This window comes from Coturnix japonica, chromosome 9 (assembly GCF_054131305.1).
Source record: "Coturnix japonica strain WE chromosome 9, WE-NBRP24, whole genome shotgun sequence".
Taxonomy (NCBI): Eukaryota; Metazoa; Chordata; class Aves; order Galliformes; family Phasianidae; genus Coturnix; species Coturnix japonica.
The window spans coordinates 4,858,759-4,882,665 of record NC_140671.1 but is presented as its reverse complement, the minus strand read 5'-3'; the positions used below and the strand labels follow the sequence as shown (position 1 = coordinate 4,882,665).

At 44.6% G+C, this 23,907-nt stretch overlaps 1 protein-coding gene across 44 annotated transcripts in view; it reads left to right on the top strand.

Annotated features, from left to right (window-relative positions):
* The window catches only part of KDM2B (lysine demethylase 2B), a 99,353-nt gene that overhangs the window by 27,927 nt on the left and 47,519 nt on the right, over positions 1–23,907 (top strand). For 17 of the 44 annotated variants that reach the window (XM_085555688.1, XM_085555685.1, XM_085555690.1 and 14 more), the window contains 4 exons: positions 3,508–3,601; positions 4,809–4,962; positions 15,003–15,118; positions 21,330–21,456. In XM_085555688.1, the coding sequence (XP_085411814.1) occupies positions 3,508–3,601; positions 4,809–4,962; positions 15,003–15,118; positions 21,330–21,456 (491 nt within the window). Of the gene's footprint in view, positions 1–257; positions 446–2,357; positions 2,656–3,507; positions 3,602–4,808; positions 4,963–15,002; positions 15,119–19,433; positions 19,491–21,329; positions 21,457–23,907 lie in introns of those variants that run through there. The other 27 variants (XM_085555715.1, XM_085555706.1, XM_085555703.1 and 24 more) reach the window with 12 other exon arrangements.

Here is a 23,907-nt window from a genome sequence, read left to right as displayed (position 1 = left end):
CGTGTCTCCCGGGTGACAATGGCTCCTTTTGTCTCACGGCGTAATTTGTGCCTTTCCATTACGGGGCCCCTGTGCTGGAGCGTGGATCAGGCCGTCGGCGTTGTGCGGGGCCTGCTCCTTCAGCCCTGCTCCTCCTGCCCTGCTCCTTCTGCCCTGCTCCTCCTGCCCTGCTCCTTCTGCCCGCTCCGGCACTCGCTGTCGGTTCATGGGTTTGTGGTATTCGGTTTCAGTCTCAGGGATTTCAAGCAGCCGGCGCTGCTCCTGGGAGGAAGGAAGAGCGAGCTTTACTTTTCTCATTGGCCCGAACAAAAAACAGAAGCCTCTGCTGGGGTTTGGGAGTGGTTTATGGGCTGAGCTCAGTGGCAGGGGAGCCCTCGCAATGCCAGAGGGAATAGAGGCGTATGGTGCGCGATACCTAATGCGAGAGAAAGGAGCTGAGCTCAGGGTAATGCCGCCTGCGTGTGCTCACGCGTCTCCCCCGAGTCCGTGTGCATTTCCGTGCATGTGCATTTCCCTGCCTGTGCCGTGCGCGTCTGCATCGTGCCGTGTCCGCTGCTGTCTTTGTTTCGCTGTTTGCTGCTGGGTTTGGAGCGATGCGCGGCGAGTGCATTGTGGGTTTGTGTGTGAGCTCCGCGTTGTTCTGTCTGCTCGGTGCTCGCCTTCCTTTGCATCATCCCCCTGCTCTTTTTGGGGCCGATCTCCCCCGTGAGTTCGCAGCTTACTCCATGTTTCTCCGCATCCTTTCACTAACGGATTTCCCCAGGTTTTTGAGGGGGGAAAGTTCCTATTTCCCCTGTACCTCATATCCTTCAATCCAAAATAACACTGCGTTAACCTGAACAATTCCCGGCTGTTGGAGCATGAAACAAACTCCGGTGTGGAAGGGCAGCTCTCTAATGGGAGATTACGAGCAGCTGCCTGGTGTGAAGCCCATTCTGGTGCTGTGCAGGGGTTGGATGTGGTGCAGAACAGCTGGGATGGGGCATCCTTTGCATCCTTTGCATCACCTGTGCTCTCAGTGCGTGCCCCCAGCATCATGTCCCTGCACACTGCTTGGGGTTGTGCACCCATAACCCCGTTACCCGCCGCGGCCCTGCATCCCTATCAGCACACACACCGTGCAGCAGCTCTATTTGAGTGCTGATGGTGATTATTGCGGGTGTGCGTGGTACAAAAAGCCTGGAAAGTTGCTGGTTCCCCACAGCAGCAGCTGCAGGAGCAGCGTGTGTGGGGCTGTGCGGGGCCATGTGACTGCGGCGCCTTGGGAAGGAAGCGCAGAGGTCAATGCAAAGGCATCGCATTGTGCCTGTAGGGCCGGACAAAAGCAGCCCGGTGGGGTGGGTGAGCAGCAGGAACCAAAGGGGAACTACATTGCACAGTGGCTGCTTTGTGGATGGGAAGGAAGGAAGGTGTGTGTGTAGTTCAGGATGCGGGGTGGGGTTTGGTTAAGCACCATTTGCGTGGTAGCACACACCTGGGGTGGAATGGAGGCTGTGTGTAGGGAGATGCATGAAATCAGAGGGGAGTGGGCAGAAATGTGTGTTGGCACCACTCTACTGCTGTACTGCTGTACTGCTGTACTGCTGTACTGCTGTACTGCTGTACTGTCTGCCTGGGTGTTCTCTCAGCGCTGGGGTTTGACAGGGCACAAATGCTGTTGTTTCCTATCCCAGTGCAGACAGATGAGCAGTTCAGCTGCGTGTAGATGTGCACAGCCATACGATGACCTGCCATACAATGAGTTCACCCTCACCCCATGGCACCCTGCGCAGGCTGTGCACAGGTAGCCCTACAGAGCTGCTCATGGTGTATTTCTATGGCCTTCCACAGACAAAAGGAATTGATTCCTAAGGCTTTGGGTGTCCCCTGGAGCACAGTGCAGACCCTGCTCCTTGTGCTGCCCACAGACACAGTGTTTGTATCATTAGCCGTGATTCAACCGGGGACTTTGTGCAGTTTGGCTCAAAGAAAGGTGACTTCCTTCCTGGGCTGTTATTGCTTTTAATTTCAGTCTGACTTGTAGTAATCAACAACATCTCGGTGGGGCTGCGACGTGAAAGGAGAAATTTAAGGGGTAAAAATAAAAACAAAAAAGAGCATTGTGAGGGAAGGACTCGTATTTTGAACGTATTGAGCACACTGAGCTCGGACAGCCCAGTGCTGGCTGTGGTCCCTGCCCCGGGTATCGCTGCTGTGGGCGCTGTGAGGGGATCGCGGTGCCGAGCCGTCATGGCGGGCGGCGGGACCCTCGGCCCGGCCCTCCCTGCTCACTGCCAGCCCGGGCTCGCGGCGGTTGCTAGGCAGCGGCTCCTGGGGCCGAGCGCGGCGCTGATTGGTCGCGCGGCAGCAGCCTATGGGCGCGCGGGACGTTGCACGCCGCCTGCATAGTGCTGAGCCTCCGGCACCTGGATGTGCCGAGAGAAAGGCACGGGGTGGGAGACCTGATTTGTTATTATTATTATTGCCTTCTTTAAAAATAATTCTTATTTCCCCTCCTCGTACTGTCCCGTAACCAAAAAAAAAAAAAAAAGCCAAAACAAAACAACAGCAAATAATAATAATAATAATACCCCAACCTTAAAAAATCCCCCCAAAATCAAAACCAAAATAAACCCAAATCAGGCCATGAAACGGAGACCGGCACAAGGACGAGAGGTTAGTGCTGATGGTGCGTTCCCTGCACACCGGGACGGGGCTGCGGGCGGGGGGCACCGACACGGGGTGAGCTAACGGGGGGCCGGGCTGAGCTGCGGCCTGACCGCCTGCACTGCTGGGATATACAGCCTGCACTGCTGGGATATACAGCCTGCACTGCTGGGATATACAGCCTGCACTGCTGGGATATACAGCCTGCACTGCTGGGATGGATATACAGCCTGCACTGCTGGGATATACAGCCTGCACTGCTGGGATATACAGCCTGCACTGCTGGGATGTACAGCCTGCACTGCTGGGATATACAGCCTGCACTGCTGGGATGTACAGCCTGCACTGCTGGGATGGATATACAGCCTGCACTGCTGGGATGGATATACAGCCACCGGGACTAAAAGGAGCCGGCCCACCAGGCCAGGGCTCTGCCCCCCGCTCCTCGCTGCGGTGACACGCAGGTGATGGCAGCTCTTATGGGCAAATGTTTTGCAAAACTTGGAGGCTATTTGTGTACAACTCCCGGTGAAGGTTATGGCCGAGAGATGAAGGAGAGCGTGGAGCGAAGCAGCCAATGCCGGGTGGTGCAGTGCTGCTGCTGACACGAGGATGACTCCCAGCCTTCCTCCATTCCCAACCCTGGGATCCTGGTTGTCCACACAGCAAACTCGAACTCAGAGATGCACGTTTTTCAGTTACAGTCTAATTATCGTTGCTTCACGACACAAAAAGCCCTGTGCTGTAAATGCAAAAATATGATTGGATGGAAATGATATTGCACATGCAATGCTCTGTAAATTAAGACATGGAAAATACTGTCTCACACTGATTCTGTTTTATCCTGCGCTCTGTTTTCAGGTACTGTTTGATGAGTGTGAAAGGATGCTTCACTGATTTCCATATTGATTTTGGAGGCACTTCAGTGTGGTATCACGTTTTCCGTGGGGGGAAGGTAAGTGAACCTTGCTTGATGTTTGTTTTTATTCCTCTTATGGCAGGAAGAGGTTGCTTGCTTTTGTTTTTCTTTCACTTTTCTTTTTTTTCTCTTTTTGGTCTTCCTTGCTAGTTGGTTGTCAGTCTGTTTCAGTTACCTTTGAAGCAGATGCAGTTTGCAGAACTGGAAGGACACTGTTCACCTTTATGAAACAAGCAAGTGATTTGTTTGCAATGTGTAATGTGTGTGGTGGTGGTGGTGGCTTTGTGCATGTTATTGCTGCGTGGTTAGAAGTGTCACGCAGTGTATGTGGCTCTGTGTACCCTTGTTGGGTCACAGTGCCCTCGTAAGTCACCTTCTGTCTCTGGAGCTTCATTGTAGAGATTCCGTGTTCCTTCTGTGTGTGCATTATAGCTGAGCTGAAACGTTGCAGAATAGAGACATGTTAAAATGTGAACACAGCCATACGTGCTGTATATCTATATAAAAGTTGAGGTTGCTTTTCCTAATTGTAGTGTAGGCAGCGTAAGGTCTGCATACATACATAGGATATAAATGGAGCAGATTGATTGTGTCTGTTGTGCAGATACTGTTAATCTCAGTGCACAGTGAAGTTGTACTATACCAACACACTGCTTTGAACTGGAAGTGAGTTGTGCAGGCATCTTCTGAATGAGATCTTTCATGGAAGAGAGGTGTATGGGAAATTGGTAATCACAGCCTGAATCTCTGATCAATCAGCTGAGGCGAGTGTTGGGTCAGTTGTGGGAGCACAGGTGAAAGTCATTTAGCTGTGCTCCTGGAAGGGGTGCAGCTCGACTCCATCTCCTCTAGACTTCATTTAAGGGCTGACCACCACTAAGGCAGCATCTCTTGGAGATCGCTCCTTGGTGGGCATTGCCTCAGTGTTTCCCAGCAGACCGAAGGCTTCCATTTGGGTGAGTTTTTCCTGTAAATAACCTTTTGGATATTTATTACCATCTTTTCATTATTGTCACCGTACAAGAGGTGACAACTGACAGTTATCATGCCACTTCCAGCACATAATTGCTGCTGCTGTCTGCTCTGGACCTCAACGTACAGTACCTGGAAGCTGTGTTCTATGCAGACAGCAGGCTTGGTGCTCTGCGTTCATTTCTCTAACGCACAATAAACTTCTCAGAATTTCTCAGCTGTGTATTTTTGTTGACTGTGGGTAATAGTTACATCTGTGCTTTATTTTTAGATCTTCTGGCTGATTCCACCTACTCTGCAGAATCTAGAACTTTATGAAGAATGGGTTCTCTCAGGAAAGCAAAGTGATATCTTTCTGGGAGACAGGGTGGAGCGATGCCAAAGAATTGAACTGAAACAAGGCTATACGTTCTTCATTCCTTCAGGTATCACTTGCTGGCTATTCTGGAATCACTGGAATTGTTGAGCTTGGCTCACAGCTCTCTGTAAAGCAGTTCTTCACATCTAAGGCCTGTGCTGAGCTCTTTATTTGCTGTGGCAAGACGGGGGGCTGAATGCGTTTGATTTCCCAGGGATTGTCTCATTCAAACTGAGGATGTATGTACAGTGATCACTTGAGAGAGGCCCTGGGTCTTTGGGGCTGTCAGTCCACCGCTTCTCAGAGGTACCGTTGACTTTTGTTACTGCTGTTGGTTTCCTTGGAAAAGCACTTTTCTGTTGTTCTTATTCTGAGGTAAAACTGCTGGTAAATATATCCAGTGACCTGTGATCTCCTCTGGCAAGTTTACCTACGTTTCAGTTACCCACGACTTTGCTGCTGTCTGTGGTCAGAGGTGGATGGATTCCTGATAGAGCCCAGTGGAGATTTTGCTATATGGAAGAGCAGGTGTTACACTCCAGCAAAGTTGCTTTGCAGGGAAACAATGTTATTTTACGATTATAATTGTTCAGGACTTGTGCTGATGCAGGTTGTGCAGGGTAGGGATGTCAGCCAGTAGCCCGGGTGTGCCGTGATTTCACACTGCTGCTGCCTCAGTGGCTAAATTGCACGACTCAGGCTCTTCCTACAAAGCAACCAAACAGTTGCTGTTTGAAGGCTGGTGTTTTCAGGCCTTTATTCTGCTGCCTAAAATGGATTAAGGATGGTGCAATCTATAACGCTCTTCATTTCAAATGATATCAAGCTTTGCTCTCTTTGACTATTATGGGTCTACAAGCTTCTTTATAATGATATAATACATTGCCTCTGTCTAGTAGAGCTTACCAGGGAAATAAATATTGATAGCCTTTTTACATGACAGAAGGACTGCTTGGTAGTTCTTCAGCTTCTAGAATTACTCTGTAGAGATAAGATTGTTACAGTGTTTTTTGTTTAATCTTGGAGATGGATAGAATAGTCATGCAAAGACATGGATAATGTTCTTGCTAACTAGGGAGCGCTATTAGTATCAAGTGAAGCCTCCAAATTTGGGCACGTTTGGTAAGTATTTGGTCAGAATCAGCTTGGAGGTGACAGGTAAAAGGACCTGGAGGATGGAGGAGTTAATCCATTAAAGGAATTAGGTCTTCCCTTGAAACAGGTCAGAATGTGCTGTTACTGTTTGAACTGGGTGTTTGAGTGTGCCTGTGCTGTTTGCTAAGATCTGTTACTGCATCTTCATATTTATCTTTGTTCCCTTGTGAGCAGCCTCCTACGAATAAGACTTTCTGTGTGTTAGTTTAGTCACAGCAGCTGGAATACAACACATTGTGGGAGATTATACAGGGCACAACTGTAGCGTGGTGGCTGAAGTGTTCCCACATGTGTTTTTTGACTGTAGTTTTCTTAGGAACACCCCTAGTACAGAAATGCCCATAACTCAGCTGTTATAGACCCCATGGCATGTTTGAAAGACATAGCCTTGTCAGAGAGGTCAGTTCTTGTGACCCCTTCGCTCTGGTTTGTGAGGGTATCACACTGGTTTATGTTAGAATGTGTTAGTATGTGCTTTGTAGCTCTTAGTGCTTGGGCTCTGGTAATGGGTGCCTGTAAAACCAGTCTGTTCCACGCTTTCAGTTGAGCCTGACAGACTCTTAACCAGCCTCAACTCGGATGCAATGACATGCTCAAAGTGTGGAATGATAAAGTTAGTGCTCAGCTGGACTGTGAATGAAGAGCATCACAGCCTTTTGCATAAAGTATCCTGCTGTGCTCTCATTTTCAAGTCATTTTTGGGGGTGGTCCTAGCAGTGATGTTATATCATCACAGTGTAAAGGATGAAGTAGGTAGAGAAGACTGTAACAAGACACATGGGGGAGTAAGATCATAGGCTTGTGGGAGATGGAAGATTTCTTTGAGAATCTAGGATCAGCAGTAGATCCAGTAAATCCTTGAAACTACAAAGCAGTTGCACAAGAATGGGAGTTATTCTTTCAGGAGGCATAATTATAGTGCTCACCAGGGCCTCAGGGTATTTCCCTCTGCATCACTGCCTTCGTCTTTTCAGGATTAGGCTTAAACCAGTTAATTTCTACCTATGCTTCTAACCCTGGAAAGCACTGAGGGGCATGATCACAGCTGTGGGATCAAGGAGAAAATTGTCCAAGAATTATCAGCATAGTGAGTCACTGTGGGTCAAAGAGCACCTTGCAGTATTTTAGCAGGCCCTCCCAGCTGTGGGTTGGGGGAAGTTAAGCTGGGGTTCTGAGGGATGCTGAGTCTGTTGCCATCTGTAGAACCCAGGCTGCACACTTTGGGACCCCGTAGGACTTTGCCAAACAAGAGATGCACTGTTACAAGCTCTCACCTCCTACTTCACCAGTTCCCACTGATGAGTCAAGGATGATCAACTCTGGTAAAGTCTGCAGTAAATTGGTAATTTATCTAAGAACCTGGCCTTTCCTGTTAGTATAATCTAAACTGATGTCTGCATTTAATTGTCAGTTGACAAATATACAGATTTCTGACGTGTTGAGGATTATAGCCAGTAATGTTCAAGATGTGAGAGCAGCTGAGACATCAAGAGAAGGAAGCAAGAGTTACTATCTGTGTTAGCACTTTCTGTTTTTTTCCTGTAGAAATCTGGTTTGTTTTCCTAGGATGGGACATAACATTTCCTTGTTCATAAAGACATTAGTAAAGAATGCTGTGGCTCTAGGCTGTTAGCACTGTGTATGTTATCACAAGAAATATTTAGTCTTTCAAATGGCTCAGTGTTCAACATGGGTAAAATTTAGAGAAGGTAACGCATCTTGCTGTGATGTAGTGTACGGTGGGTGCTGCACCTGATCCACCTGCCAACCAGAAGGGGCATTTATAGAGTGCTTCTCTTTTCAGGTATAAACTGTGATGGTCTCAAAGAGGAAGAGCATAATGTCAGTGTGCAGCTGTTGTCTCAGCAGGGACACGCTACAGTGTCATCAGTCACAAGTGGAGAGCTCGTCCAGTATTGTTTGTGCTGTTAGCTGTGCAGGGAGTGTGTTCAGTGATGGTTTACACTGGGGATATGCAGAGTACTTGGGGTACATGAGGTGTAAACTATGGACACAGTATTCAGGTGTCTCTGATGACTGTGAGGGGCAGACTGAGCTTTGTGCAGCATCCTCCTGATTTCTGCCACTCAGGATTACTGTAGGCACTCATCTCTGGCTTGTGTGCAGCCTCTTGTTCACTTAGGTACTGACCGCTGCTTCTCTGCACCCTGCTAGAAATGCACTGCTCTCTAAGTCAGGGCAGGTGTGTGAGTCCTTTCTTGAATGCTTTTAGTGCTCATCCTTTTGCTTTGAATGTAGGTAGGTTTCCTCTTTTACATCACCAAGTGACTTCAGTGGAACCTGTTCTCTCCCCACTTCCTACCCGTTACCTTCTCTGGTCTTCATGCCCTGTAAATCACTTTTGCTTCTGTCCTTGTACTTTTTCTTTTTTTTCCTGAATTGTTTGTTTTTAAAGTGATACTTTATGTGTGGAATTGTCTCCTCACTTTGATTCTCAGTATGCCACATTCATTCCTCTTGTATACTTTTAAACTTGGCTCCCAAGCTCAAAATTAAGCATAACCAAGTTGAAAAAATTCATCCCTTTTCAATCCAGGTGCTCTTTTGAGTTTTTATCTGTCACCTTGATGGTAAGTGTTCAGGGCTGTGTTGGGGATATTGGCTGTGTTGTCCTCTATTAGCAAGATATCACAGTGGCACCAGATATGCGAAGATCATTTGTTTCTTTCTAAGAAAGAAATTGTGTAAATGTTCCGAAACGCTCCAGTATCTGTGCCATTGTGAGCAGATTGGCTCATCTTTACATCTGTCGGTAGCAATCCAAGTGAGATGCCAGTCCATGGTCCAGGAATTCACCGTACATTTCCAAGAACTGAATGATGTGCTGCCATTAGATGTTGTAGAAGACTTCAGCGGCACTGATTTATTAGCCTTTCCCATTCAAAATCTGGAGCAGGTAACCTGCTGGCAGCTGGTGTGATGTGCCTTCCTGCCTCCTCTTAAACTTCACACTGCTGTGGCTGCACTCTTCTCTTATAAAGCTGTGCTTCACCTTGGAGTTTGGCAGTCCTCCACGGAGGAGAAAAGCTGTTTGTTTTGCTTTACTTTTAATGTTCTTTACAACGCCGTGGGGCCTTGAGCATGGAAATATGCTATTAAAATCTCTTAATTTCTTGAGAGATGAAAAATGAACCACAGTCGAGCAAAATATTCTCATTGTTCTGTGATGATTGTTATGGTAACTTGAGAGTGCTCCAAACTTCTGGTTTTCAGTCAAATGCAGAAATAATGGCTTTTCTTGGAAGAATGCTTTTTTGGGAAGGAAAGTGAATAGAAAGGGATGTTCTGTGCTGGACTGCAGGCAGAGATCAGCAAGGATGTGAGTGCTGCAGATACGGGATCAGTGGTTATCAGCACAGTTCTGCCTGTTAGAAGTGTGTGGTCCAAGGTGACCCCTGCTATTCCAGCCAGTATTTGTTGAGTTACTGTGTAATGGGGCCAGGAGGTAGCACGCAGTCTTTCTATCCAGGAGGATGACGAGCTATTAAAATCTGACTGGTAAATTTTCTTTCTCAGGGAGTTGTGCTGGGGCTGTGTAACTGCCTGGCTGTTTTCAGGTGCTGTTTGCTTTTTCCATTTCAGGAGCTTCCACTGACATTAATGGAAGCTCCATGCGTGGAACCTGTAGGGACTGAGTGATGGGGATCAGTGGAGAGCATCAGAGAGGAGAGCTTTTGCCTCGAGTGTCTACTTTCAGATAGAAGGTGACAGCATAACATTGAATTTTAGTCCTGTTCCTCTGCAGTGCTCTGCCTGCTTCTTGTCAAATTACGTAAGATTGAGAATTGCTGAGTTACCTACATTGCTGGGGACAAATTAAGCTCTTACTCTTATAATGTAAACATGGCATTTCCTAGATGGACTTGGTTGAGGATGCCATTATGACACAATCGTTCTTCTTTTGAACTGAGAGGAACTACGTCTCTCTTGCTGGCAGTGTCCACTGGCAGGTCATCTCTTGTCACTTTTATGTGTATCTTTGAGACATGGCTGCTTTAGCTTTTCCAGACCAAGCTGCTGTGGAATTGCAGGAAAATGTGCATGTGTTCTATGTTACGAAGCAAAGTACCTGTTCAATTACTGCTGGAAGCAGATGTACCATAGGTTGGAGCTGGCAGTCAATTTGCCCCATAGCTTTACTTGCTAATAATCTTTTTTTATTATTCTCAGCTGGATAATTGCGTTCTTGAAGATGCAGTAGGAATTTGAAGTCCTCTGAAATCTTCTAACAAGTTTGCGATATTTAATGATACTTGTTTTATAAAATTCATAAGATAATGAGATTGTATCTTTCTTTCAGCTGTTCAGAAAAGGTTGTTTTTTTTTTTTTTTTTTTTTTTTTACTGTTAATTTTACCTTCTTGATTTACTGGAGATGATAACATCTAAATATTTAAGCCTTTCATAGGAGCAGTGGAGTAATTTGTAACTGTAAATCAGCTGAGGGTATTTCAGAGTCTCACAAATAAAATTCCTGCTCAGTGCCGGTTTTGCTTCATAATCCAGGATTATTTTGAGAAAGGAGAAACGCTCATTAATCACCAAGAGCTGAAATAAAAGAGAGAACTTCAGAAACAAACCAAAATGGGCAGAGCCCATAAGTGGCACAGAGCTGCACCAGCATCACCAACATGTGGGAGCTGTGCTGCCTCTGCGGCTCCTCAGCCTTTGGCAGGGGGTGGTGGCCTTGCCAAGCACTGATGGAGCAGCATTGCTATTGAGGCAGGCTGACTGAAACCGATCACCTCTGAGGAAGTTCTCTATTTATTGACTGATCCCTGAGGCCACGCAGCCTCTGTACGTTTCTCTCATCTGTATGATTTAGTAGTAGCTTTAGATAATGTTCAGCAGGTGCTTTTGTCTTTCAACCAGAAAGGAATGACATTTTCTTCCCTTGACTTCTGGATTTTTTTTCTATCCTTAATCCTTCTGATGCTATTCCAGTGTTTTTGTTGTTTATTTGTTTGTTTTTTCAGCATTAAGAATAAAATACCACAAAATTAATTCTATAGCATTGCAGCCCTCCCCCCCCCCCCCTTTTTTTTTTTTAATTTTTGAGAATATTGCTGTCTTTCAGAACGTTACCAAGGTGTGACAAGTGTTATTCATCTCCTGCCACACACCAACCCATGGAACACCCAATGCTGTCCAGCAGTACCGAAGTTTATGTAAACAGCAGAAAGCAATGGCTGAGGGAGAGTTGGTGCCTCTGTTCATTGACAGCCAGGGTGCATGGATGTGGATGATGGTAAAGCAATCCCGGTGCCCTTCATTTTTGCCTCATGGATATGTGCACCTTTTCTGGATGTCTCCCTCTTTACAAACCCTTACAGCTGGGAAGCTTCCACCATGGGTGTTTTTGTTTTCCGTGGTCACAACAAACATTCACCCTCCTCCCAATGTGAGCTCTTCTTGCATCTAATCTGTAGGAATTCAGAGCGTGCCATCCAAGTTTATCTGTTCCCTGAGCTCATTTCCACAAAATATGATGCTTGTGGAAAGTGTTTCCTGCTTTCTGCTTGTCTCTTTCCTCCTACTTCTGATTTTCAGATATTGGTGTCCTCAGTTTTTCTCTACATGCTCTTGTTAATATTAGAACAGGTTTTATTTTTCCCCCTCGTAGATTCTGTGCCAGTCTTCCTGTGTTTTTCTACATTGTCTGTTCCCCATCTTTTTTAGTCTAATCTTGCACACAGTGTCCTGCATCCCTGGAACACACCTCTCCATGTTTGTGTCTCTGCAGTTTTTAATATTCTGTGTTCCTCAGGCAAGCTGTAACTATTTTGGGATGCAGTGTGACTGCAGAACGCTCTGCAGATGAGTGGCCAAGATCCTCCCAGCAGGTGACAGCTCTGCCAGGGCTGTGCCCTGCCTGTGGCAGTGAGTGAGCTGCTGGGGAGCTGGGATGTCCCTGGGACCCATGTAGAATGGGGTGCACCCACACATTGTCCTTGCTCATCTCTGAGCCACGTGGGAGTTACTTGCTCTGCTTTGGATGGAGGTGGGGAACTTGACTTCCAAGGCTGCTCGATCTCTTGTTTATTTTTAATCTATTTCCTAACCCTGGTGGATTTCAGTGCTTTGTTGTTGAGAAGGATGTCATTAAAGAACAGTTTTTTTTCTGTCTTATTATTGGAAATATGTGCATCTTGAAGGGTCTTAGTTCTGAAGGTAGGCATTTACATCTGTCGATTGAAGTGCTCATTGTTTGTTAATGAGTAGCTGTCTAGTTTATAAACATAAATAGGGAATTAATTATTATCTGCAGAACCAGATGTTGTCTCAGATATTTTAGGGAAGCCCTTTAGTTTGCATCTCTTCCAGCTTTCCAGTAACAACACCGAATCTCCATTTATGTTAGTTAATCATTCTGTTGAGGGATTGCTGTGTTTGGAGCACCATTTTTTGGAGCACAGCATTGATTTCATGTTTCTCTTGGATGATGTTGAGGCTGCTACCAGGGAAGCCCAAAGGCCATTAGTACAAAGACCCTTGACATTTGATGGGGCATAGTTGAGATGTTGGGGAGCTTGTGTTGAGACTGAAACCCAAAAAGCAAAGAAAAAATGAAATCAATGGTGCTCAATTATGGAAGTATAATTTGTAGGCAGAGGCTACTGTGTGGGCTGTATTGGAAAGAGGCACTTGAAAAACAGCAGCATGTTTTGATGGTGTTTTGTTTGTTTTAAAATGAAGAGTATCTTACCTTTCACAGATGTCTGGAAAGCCAGGTTTCAGCTCAGTTACTCTTAATTGAGTTGTAGATCTTTGGTAACAGGCTGAATTTAGAATGATGATAATGATGATTCCATGGGAAATAACTTGTTGCTTCTCTCGGTCTGTTTGTACATGGATTGTTCTGTGCTGGAGGAGCTGCCATGTAAGCCCATGGTGTGGGCTGCTCAGTGTTGTGCTGGTAACTGGCTGCTTCTGACTTGTCCTCTGCCACCACTCAGTTGTGTCGCCATGTACAAGGCGTTCCACTTGCTGGAGCTTCAGTTTGTTCATCTCTGGAACTGACAAACTGAATTACTGCACCAGTGGAGTTTTGCCAGATATCCAGTAAGTTACTTTGGGGACTCGGCAGCAGATTTGCTTCAGTGCAGGGTTTCCATTCTTTCCCTTAGACCCTAGAGATCTTTGATTACCTGGTGGAAGTGCTCAATGATTGTCCATCTTCTTTTTTCCTTCCCAAAGACTAGGATCAGGAATGTCATTTATCTTGCCAGTAGTTTGCTTTTAGTACAGGCTGATGTATTTCATGTGAGGTGATGAACTGCTTTAGCTGATATTTTTTTTCCTATGGTTGCTGCACTACCCTTAAAGGAAGGGGAAACAAATAAATCCTCTCTAGTTGGTTATTCTTGATTTTCAAGTAATAAACATGCTGAATGGTAGCAAGGGACTTCATAATTAAGCTAACTGGAGCAGGACAGATGTGGTAATACCTGAGGTGCCACAGCTACAAGCCACCTGTGTTTTTCTGTGCATCACATTTATCATGTGGATCAGACTTGTAAATTGACTGAGCACTGGCACAGCTGCCCGAGAGGGGCTGTGGTATCTGTGTCCCTTGAGATGTCCAAAAGCTGCCTGGATGTGGTCCCATGCAGCTGCAGGTGGCCTGGCTCAGGCAGGGGGTGGAGCAGTCCTGGCCAGCCTCAGCCTCTCTGTGGTTTTGAAATTCAGAGAAATGCATGCAAAGCCATGTTTCCAGGGAGAAAATTCCTACGTTCATTTCTTTTCCTTCCTGACTCCTACTGCTATACCCTTAAATGAAAGCCCCGCTTCTGCCATCTACTGTAGCTCAAGGACTTCTGGGGTGTAGCTCTGCTGGCCCTTACGCCTAAGGATTGTTGCAGTGGATGGCTTTTGTGGCTGCTGGCTGGAGAACCCTGTAGGCTGAATGGCATTTTCCTGTTCCCTCACTGGTCTTGAAGTGGAGGGAAGCTGCTGTGGCTTTAATAGAAAGTACTGCACAGTTAGAAGAAAATTGACTGCCCTCTGTGTTGCTTTGCTGTCTGCTGGTTTATAAATTGTAATGCTTTTCATTAAAAAGGGGGGAAAAATGTAGTATCTGGTCTCTGTGGTTCCCAGATCATTAGCAGGATCAATTCTTTTTTCACTGCGGAGATCAGAGGCTGCAGTCTTGCATAGCCAGACCCTCAGCTCCTAGCATCCCAAGCAAACAATGCAGAAGCAGAAGAGCTTGTGTATGGCTGCCTGAATTGCTGTGCCTGGATTTTTGTCCTAGTAGAAAATTCTTCCCTTGCTTTGGAGCCTATGAAAAGTGAATTTGGTCCCTTCCAGGATCAGACCAGGGCAATTTCATCAGATTGAGTACTAGAAATGTTAAGTCTCTTAACTTGAGACTGACAGTGAGAAAGATTTTTCAGTTGCTTCAAGAAGTTGATAATAGGATATGAAACTTTCACCTCTGAAGGAGGACTGGTAATAACTTGAAATTGTTGGTATCTGAGGATGTATGCTCTGCTGCTGGAGTGAAATAAATGGAATGTGACTCAGTCCAGTTCTACCCATAGCCCACCACCACTAACATGATTTGCAACCCTTCTGGAGGTGCCAGAAGATTGTCTAAGAGCCAAGTGTGTGGAGCAGACTGAATTGACTTCTTAGTCATGGATGTGGTTGAGTCACAAGCTTGCGTGTTCTCAGTAAACACTGTAACTGTTCTGTGGATTAATAGCACTCAATATACAGAGAGTTGTGAGACTGTATGTGCATCATAAGATGCTGCCTTCTTCTATTATTAGTCTTAGTGTGGCTACAAGCATGGCATTTAACGTGTCACAGCTTTAACCTCTCATCCCCCACAGAATGGGGTTTATGGGGTTGTTACAATGTGATTATAAATTGCTCTGTAATACTACATAGCACGAGGCATTCTCAGTTCTTTGCTTTCCCTCTCTAGGGTGGATACATGCGGTTTATACTCCAGTAGATTCTCTGGTGTTTGGTGGAAATATCCTGCATAGCTTTAATGTTCCCATGCAGCTTCGCATCTATGAAATTGAGGACAGAACAAGGGTAAGGACGCTCGATTCTCTTTTTAACTGAACAGTTCTTTGTCGCTGTGATCTGTCTCGTATTCCTTTCTGAGAAACTAGAGCTGGTGGGATCTCCGTGTCAGATTGATTGAGAGGTAAACATGAAATAATGAGGCTTTCAGATGCTGGCTATTTTTAGTGGCATTTACTCATCTGTTTTTCCCCTGCTTCCTACAGACACGTCCGTTCTGTATCGTCTGTTTGCCCGCTGAACTTTTTAAACACATCCCCTTTTGCACAGAAGCCTATTGCTCCCACAGAACTTTGTGCCAGTACTTCTGGTAACCCCCTGCTGATTGTTTCTTTTTGCACACTGGCAATAGACATCTAAGAATGGAGAGCTAATGGGACTGAGATGGTTCTGCTGTCCGCAGCTGAACTGAGAACGCTACAGAGGCTGCTTATGAAACAGCATCTTCTGTGCTTAGCAAGATTTTGTTCTACAGTGACTCAGTATAGTGCAAAATGTCATGGGACAGAGTCTGGGTTGGGACATTAGACTTGAAGGTTGTGATGTTCATATGGGTGTAGCATCCACCTCCTAGAAAGGGTATGGCATCCTGCAGGAGGTGACCATGCAGCCTCTGTGCTGGGAGTGAGAGTGATGCTGTTCTCTGATAAACTTCAACATCTGGCTGGATTTCACAAAGTATCAGAATCTGAAGGAAGTTCCATTACTTTATTAGGCTGTTAAATAAACTGTGCAAGGCAATCACAGTGTTGTGATGCAAATTTAGATAGAGGTTTTCTGTAGCTGGCTGTTTTGGAGGCATTGCATTGCCACAGTGCTGATGAACCACATGTGCTGGGTGAATGGAAAACAATAGGAAGCTGCAATGCTTCTTCACCAAAAAGTCTTAAGAAGTGTCCAGTGTTGTTCACCTCTACAAGAAGGCACAGTTCTGGCTCTAAGTGTGCTTTTTGCTCCAAATGACCTTCCCTGGTGTGAGAATGCATTCATCTGAAACAAAAACATGTTCAGAAGTGCATCTCTAGCTCAGTGCATGGAAGGGTTTCCTGTTGTCAGACTCTCTGCCAGTGTTGTGTTGGGAAGGGGCTGCTCCCTGATTTCTCTGGCGGTGGCAAGGCCTGGTAATCTTCACAAAGCGGTGGTGGAAACATTTGGTTTCCTGGAGTGATTTTAACGAAAAGAAAGAATCTTAAGTAGAAAAATGAATTCCTAGTGGAAGACAGGTAAAGGTAATGCTGAAATTCAGAGCAGTTAGAACAGAAGGGATGTAGTGGAAAACAGGAGTGGAGATAAAGGCTGGAGTGTAGAGTTCAGCCTGGCTTTGAATAGGTGTTCTCAGGGAAGGAATGTGAAGTATCTGAGAGTAAAGGGACTTGAACAAGAAAATGTTCTGATGGCAGAAGCTGGAAAGGACTCAGAGTCTTTTGCAGAGTGAAGGGCGCTGAGCTGTAGGAGCCCTTCAGGAAAAGAGCAGGAGGCCAGAGACAGACTGGGGCTGCACAAAGGTGCCAGGCACAGGAAGGTTCTTAGTGACTGTAAACATGAACCAACAGGGCTGGGTACTTGTACTGCAGCTGCTCAAAGGGAAGATGCGTTGTTGTCATGAAGGATGCTGGCACTGGCAACTCAAAGGGAGAAGAAACTATTTCCATTCATGTCTGTGGGGAAGATGGCAAGCAAATGCTCTTTTTCCTGATGTAGTAGAAGAGCTGATGTTTTGTTCCCCTTGGACTTAGCAACTCAAAGCCACACGTTTTACTGGAGTTGGAGCTGGTTAGTAGTGCTTTGTGTCAGGCCTTTCTGTGGAAGCTGGATGCAGCTTTGATCTCCAAAGCTTTTATAGCAGGAGGCAGATTGCTCCATTATGGTTAAGTATTTCTGTAACCTTTAAGAACCTGCCAGATAGTGGCTGAAATGCCTTTGAAAAGTCACTGGTACCTTGATCCTGAGGGAAGGTTCTCAGTGTGATATTTGTCTCTTTAAAAATGTCCTATCGCTGTTTTTTGCGAAGGGATGCTGCAACATTTGGAGATCCCAAATCAGACCTTGACTAGTTTGATGTAAAATCCTTTAAAATCCAATGTAGTTCTTTATCAAGGAATACTTCAGGGTATCAAAAAAGGCCAAGGAAAACAGACAGCCCAGAACTTCCCCAACTTCACAGTAACTATTTCAGGTCTTGTACTGTATTGTGCTAGCAGTGAGAGTTGGGCAGCCTGTACCTGTGTTTGCAGACTTGTGCTTTTAGGCAGCCTTACTGTAACAAAGCTGTGTGTAAAGTTGAAGAATTATACCAAGAGTTCAAGATTGTAACAAAATATAAACCTTGCAATAAAGTTTGGTAAGAGATGGGAACGTCAGTACTGCTGCTTGGAAGTAAACCCCCCCCAAATAACAAGAAAAGCCATGCAGGAATCTTAGAGGATAAGTGTTTTCTAAATAGAATTCCAGTGTGTTCTGCTTTATTTGCTTTGCCAATCAAATGTTGTCATTTCTTTGTGCAAATAATTTGATTTGTCCAAATAATTTCATTCCTGCCCAGGCTGGGATAGCAGGCTCTGTACAGTAAGGAGTTCACACAGCTTTGGCAGTGTGAACGTACTGCAAATGACTTTCTCATCAGTATTGATCTTTCCATTGTGTGCCGCACAGAAGTAAATTACATGATGTGGTTGACGAAGTAATTCGCCACACTCAAATCAAAGTGTAATACAGGTGTGTTTCCCCTCTTCATTTGGCACTGAGCAATTTTATGGAGGTTTCACTGTGTTTAAACTTGCTATATAAAATGCTTAATCATCTTTGCTGATATTCAGAGTCATTTTTATGCTAGGTGTAGTTGTTATTGTCTTAGCAGCTAAGACAAGAATAAATACATGGTTGAGATGGTAATGCTGATTTACAGCCTGATAAAATTGCCTGGTTTATATACTTGTCATGCTTATTCTAGCTTAATTTCTCATATCCCTGGGAGACTTCTTAAGAGGGTTATAGCCATTTTAAAATAGTTTTAAGGAGTAATAAAAAACATGTCTATTGTTGGAAACAGCTCCTAATGTGCAGTTGAGGTAAACAAATCTTCTCCAGCCTTACAGTTTGTAGAGACTCTCATTTTGCAGTCTGGCTTTCCTAGAGGCCAATTAACAGCTAGTCAAATAGGCCAAGCTGTTTAGCTCTCTGCTAGACCAGCTTGTGTACTGCAGAGCAGGCTGCCATGCTGAGATGCATCAGCTCGGCGTAGGGGTGTTACAGCTCTGTGCTGCTGAAGAGGGAGAATGTGTCAACCTGAGCCTCTAAACACCTATAAAAGACTTGAACGTGGAGGGGTCAGATACATGTAAGGTGGTCACTCACAGATGATGGTGTTTGCTACTGGTCTGGTTTTCTGGAACTTCATTAATCTGCTAATTTTAAATATTACCTTTAGCTTATAAATAATCATATGTTGGTTTTCAAGATTCTGATGAAATACAAATAGAGTTTGTAATGATCCTTATGGATATTGTTGAAGGGAAGTGATTTCTTAAGGAAAATCTATGCCAATCTTTGCTTGGAGTGTTTTGTTTTGGAAGGCAATACAAGTCTTTACAATTATTTCACTTTGAACTGAAGAAATGGATCAGACTCCAGAGATTATTTTTCTCACTGTAGAGGAATAATTAGAGAAAATATTCAGTGGATTGTAAATAATTAATCATAGAAGTTAGAGCTGGAAATGCTCGTTGGATGATGGAGTCAGTCTCCATGCTGGTTGGGGACCTGATCCTCAGGCAGTGGCCGCATCAGATGCTACACTTTAAACTGAGCACAGAACTTCTTTTCTTTCTTCCTCCGAAACAAGGATTCATTTGATAACTGTAGTTTAACATGTGGAAGTGTGGACATATATGCATTTCAGTTCATATCCGTGATAATTAATAAACACAAAGATGTCATAAATAATGTACTCCTCCTTCTCCACTAGGCGCGTTTTAAAAGATTTCTGACACAGAGTTAGTCTTGCTGTAATGGCAAAAGCCACTGTAGGTCTTTATATCACATCTCTCGCTGTATCTGGCAGCTCTTCTGAAAGTTTGAGAAAGCAGAGCCTTGTTGGGCAAATAGTGAATTACAGAGGCATGGAGGGATTTGCTGTGGGTTGGAACATTGATAGCGTAGCAATTAGGAACTCAAATTGAATATTAAAGATTGATATACATAATGGGAGCACTGCATGCATTACTGCCTTGTCTTTCACATTGAATTAACATTGGTAACAACTAAATTTGGTGAAGCTCAGAATCTGTCAACAAATGTTGAGCAATGATGTCTTTAATATTCCCAGGCATGTGGCTGAAAACCTTTTGAAGGCTGAGGGGTGGAAGGCGGCTTCCTGGTTTTTGTAAGTCAATTCTTTGCAAATTTCGTTTCCTGCAGTGCTCTCTTGGAAAAATTTGAGTTCCTTTATTAGCGTATATTTTAGCATGGCTAATTTCCCCTGTGTTCTGTAATAGTGATAAGTGGCTGGGTCTCTTCTTTGTGACAAATAACTAAACTGAAGGAAAGAAATATTCCATTTCCAGAAGGCCCTGGGGTTAAATGTTCTCACATTTCAGGGGGTGCTTATTGGTTTCTCCTTTTCTTTCTTTTTTTTTCTTTTATTTTCCCCCCCTTTTTTTCCCAGTAGGTTTTTTGTAACAAAACAGTACAGGGAAACACAGGAAAAGTTGCCTTGTTGTTGGGTGCACGACCTGTAGCAACACACGGTTCAGATTTGTCAGCTGCATTTGTGTCAGATTAAAGAAATCCTAACTGCTGGGAATTGCCCTGTTGTGCTTAAATCTGACGTTGTGTTACCTTCAGTGGGACAGTACGGTGCGTTTTCCCCTAAATTACATTTTGTTTCGCTGCTAAAAGTGTTTGTGTTGCCTCTGGGAGCAGCAGCAAGTTCCTTGCTCACCTTGGGAGTGGTTCTCAAGCATGATGGGCATTCTTGTGAGTCTTTGGCATGCTCAGGTGGGTGCTCCTGTCACCAGGTGGATGCTCTGGCTGTGCCGAGCCAAGCCTGAGCTGCGAGGTGCTGCTGATAGTGGGTCTGTTCTGACTTTGCAGGTTTTGGGGCAGTGTAGGGTGGTGTTCTGTATTGTATGCTATGGTTCTTTAAATGGACTCTCCAAGGTAACGGTATTTCTAGTACAGTCCTGCGGTTTTATGAAAGGTGGGCAGATGCCACTTGGTGAGGTGAGCAGCTAAAACGCTTAACATGTCTTAAAGCAGTTCCTATAATCCAGTTCAATGTATGCATGCAGGCCTGCAAAATGCAGGTTTCTGTGTCACCAGGATAAAGACGTGTGCCGTGTTAGGTACAAGTGCATGCGAGATGCATGGCATCCATTTTTAACAAATCACAAGCAATCTCTGTGTTGTTGTATCCTAAGAGCTTCCTGGGTTCTTCCTTGGTGCAGTGACTCCCACAGACAGCAAACTATCGTGGAAGGCTGTGAAACCCACTTAATCTTCTTCCTAATCTGATATAATCTCCCAAATACACAGGGTTGGAGAACAAGCTTTTTCTGTGAGAACAACAGGTCTAAGATGGAAGAAAAAGTGCAGATCTTGGCAGGCTTTTGTTGCAGTCCTGCTTTCTGTTTTGTTTGTGGTAAAAGTTAACTTGGTACCAAAATATTAAGCATAAACCACAAGACAGATTTTTTGCTTTTAATGTGTATTTACCAGTAATTAAGAATTTGTTCATTTGTTTAATCAAACTGTTGGGAAGATGATAATTAAAAGAAGATGCATTTCCTGCTTGAGTCATTTTAGGTAATGCTGCCATTTTGATAAAAAATCATGTGATAGTGTTTGGGAAAAGAAAAAAACTGCTTCTATTTTAACTTGAATTCTGGTGACGAACATCTGTATGTGACCACCCTATGTTTATACTGTAGGTAGATAATGCTGTGGGGGCTGCCCATCACTTCCATGATTTCACAAGAACACAAACCCTTTCCTCTCCCGCCACCCCAGGAGGATACAAATTACTGAACCAAGAAATGATGCTATCATGGCAGGCAGGCTCTCATTTTGTATGCTGAAGGCGTACGGCTCACGCGGCTCCCACTCTCCCTCCCCTCCCCCTGCACACTGTTTGTGCTCTTGATAACATGAGGAGAATGATGACTGGCCCTTATGCTGCAAACTTCCCTTCCCCGTGGACTGACAGTCTCGCTCTTGCTTTCAGGTGCACGCCAAATTCCGTTATCCTTTCTACTATGAAATGTGCTGGTATGTTCTGGAGAGATACGTGTCCTGTGTGACCCAGCGCTGCCACCTCAGCAAAGAGTACCAGAAAGAATCAATGTTAATTGGTGAGTGAATCCTTTGACTGTGTTCAAACTGATGCTAGCACCCTAGGCTAGTTCCTGCTTTGTTTTCTGCAGAGAAGATAATAAGTTAAATTGGAGAATTGTAGAAATTCTAACAAACTGTTTGTTTTGAGGTGGGGAGGTTTTGACTCTTAAGCATTTTAGTGAAGCACCAACTTACTCTAGTATTTATTGAGCATTCCTAAGCAAGTGGATCCCAGGGAAATAATTTTTGGATGCATTTATTTCTTGGTTTCAGTACTGTTTGTGTTGAGATGATCTGCCAAACGGCTGAGGATTTACTGCTGTGTTTGGCACAGTACCTTAGTAGCCAGAAATGCATGCATTGTAAATATGCTCTGGTAGGATGGATATTTAGTCCTTTTATAGCGTGTCTCCTCTACAGAGTGCAGTTTGGTCACTAAACCTGGCTTCTTTCTCTTCTTTTACTGGAATAAGCCTGTGGACCTTGTTACCTCCCTGCTTTTAAGCAAAGAATTGCTGAGAGTAGTGCAGACACCAGCTAAATCTCAACCAATACATACCAAGTGTGGGGGAGGACTAAAGTATTTCTATGTTTCCCACTCTGCGATGCAAATTGGAGTGAACCTGGACTGTGTGGAAGTGTAAGAGGGGAAATGACCACTTAGCAGCATAATTCTAAGTAGAAGTAGTTGGCGAAGGTATGAGCAGAAGGACCTGAAGGTCTGTGTGAGAGAAATTTCTTGGGGTCCCTTAGAATTTCAGTACTGCACATTTTGCATCTTTGCTTTTGGAGACTGATCAGAAGGGACAGTAAAGCAGGAACTCCACGTGGAAGAATTTTCACGTAAGATCATCTGAGAACAAAGGATAAATTAGCCTCTTGGATTAGCAATGTTAAAAAAAGGCAACGATAAAACTCTGGTAACTGCATTCCTTAGGAAATAAAGAACCAACCTCCTGTTGTCAAAACCATTGGCACAGAAAGAGGCTCTTCCTGTTGGCAAGGTGGGGGTGCCAGATCACTGAGGTGTGATTTCAGAACAAATTAGATACGGAGAGTGGATAGTTCAGGATATTGAGATGGGACCTTTTCCAGCTAAATCACCAGTGTGAATTCAAGCCCAGCTCAGTAATTACTGATAATGATTTGGTGATCCCCATGAAATGTGTCTCCATCCAGTTACTGGCTGGGACATATTCCAATCATATAAAAGCTCACTGGGAGCCATAGATGTCCAGTGTCTGGATGGAAAAGGATTATTTTGCAAGACCAAAGTGTCGACTGCACGGGCATTGAGTCAGCCCCAGCTATCTGGGAAATGGTTTGGTGGCAGTGATGTTTGGGTCTTCTTGTCTGTGTCCCTTCAGCTGTGGGCCTGCTGGAAAGTGACACTGTTCTCAGCTGTTTCACTGTTAATTCAGCATGGCCGTTTCAAGGTAATGAAAGAAACATACTGCTCTTGTGAGATGAGAATCTGGTTTGTGAACTCTTGTCCTGTGAGCTGAATCAGTTCAGTGACCTGACAGAAAATGAACCCTCCTAAAAACACAACATGTTTGTTATCAGTAAGACTGCTGGGCTGATCTGATGTGTGGCCCTGCTGCAGGGATGCTGGTGCCAGGCCCTGGGCTGTTGTTGCTGTCTTGAACAGATCACCTCTTCCAGTTTAGTGAAGTGCTGTCTGCTGACAGCATGTGGTTCACCTACCTGCCTGCTATCTCTTGACTTCAGGTATTAGCATGCTGATAAAAATCTCTGACATTGACATCCAGGGCTTTTCTCTCCAGGAGTGACAGATTTATACTTTGTCAGACACTTGCTTTTTATTTCTTGGCAGAGTCTTAACCTTAAAATAATTATTTAGCTGAGAACTGCAGTTCAAAAGCCCAGATCTACTATATCTACTGGATCTTTCGCTTTGGCATTTATCAAATTCTCTGCAGGAGTAAAAGTACATTATTTACCTTTACAAAGCTATGTTGTTTTGTTCTGCTTGAGTAATACTGTTCCAGATACTTGCTTGTCTTTCTTTTAACTGATCTCAGCATCCAGCCTGTTGACTCGAGTAAATCTCCATGAATTTTAATCCTTGAATTAAGTTGTTTGTTCTGTGATGTCTCTATCTTACTGACGTGCATCGGCAGTGGGACGGAAGATCTAAATGAAGTCGATGCTCCAGAAATGACTGCTTTGATTTTGAAACTTTTCTTCAGAACTGGTCCTTAAATTGTTAAATGCTCATCTCTTCCTTAGAGATTTCTCTATCTTCAAGCAGTGCCTTGATTTCCCATGAGAGAGTATCCCTTGATGAAGAATTTCCCGTCATTCTCCTGAAAGAGAAATGAAGCAAAGTACTTAACTTCCCTGCAGGCCCCTCGATAGGTTTAATTGTCTTCTGTCCTCCTTGGTCTCAGAACAAACCCTCCACATCCTTGCATTCTTTTTCACAAGTCTCTCTTGAAGAATCA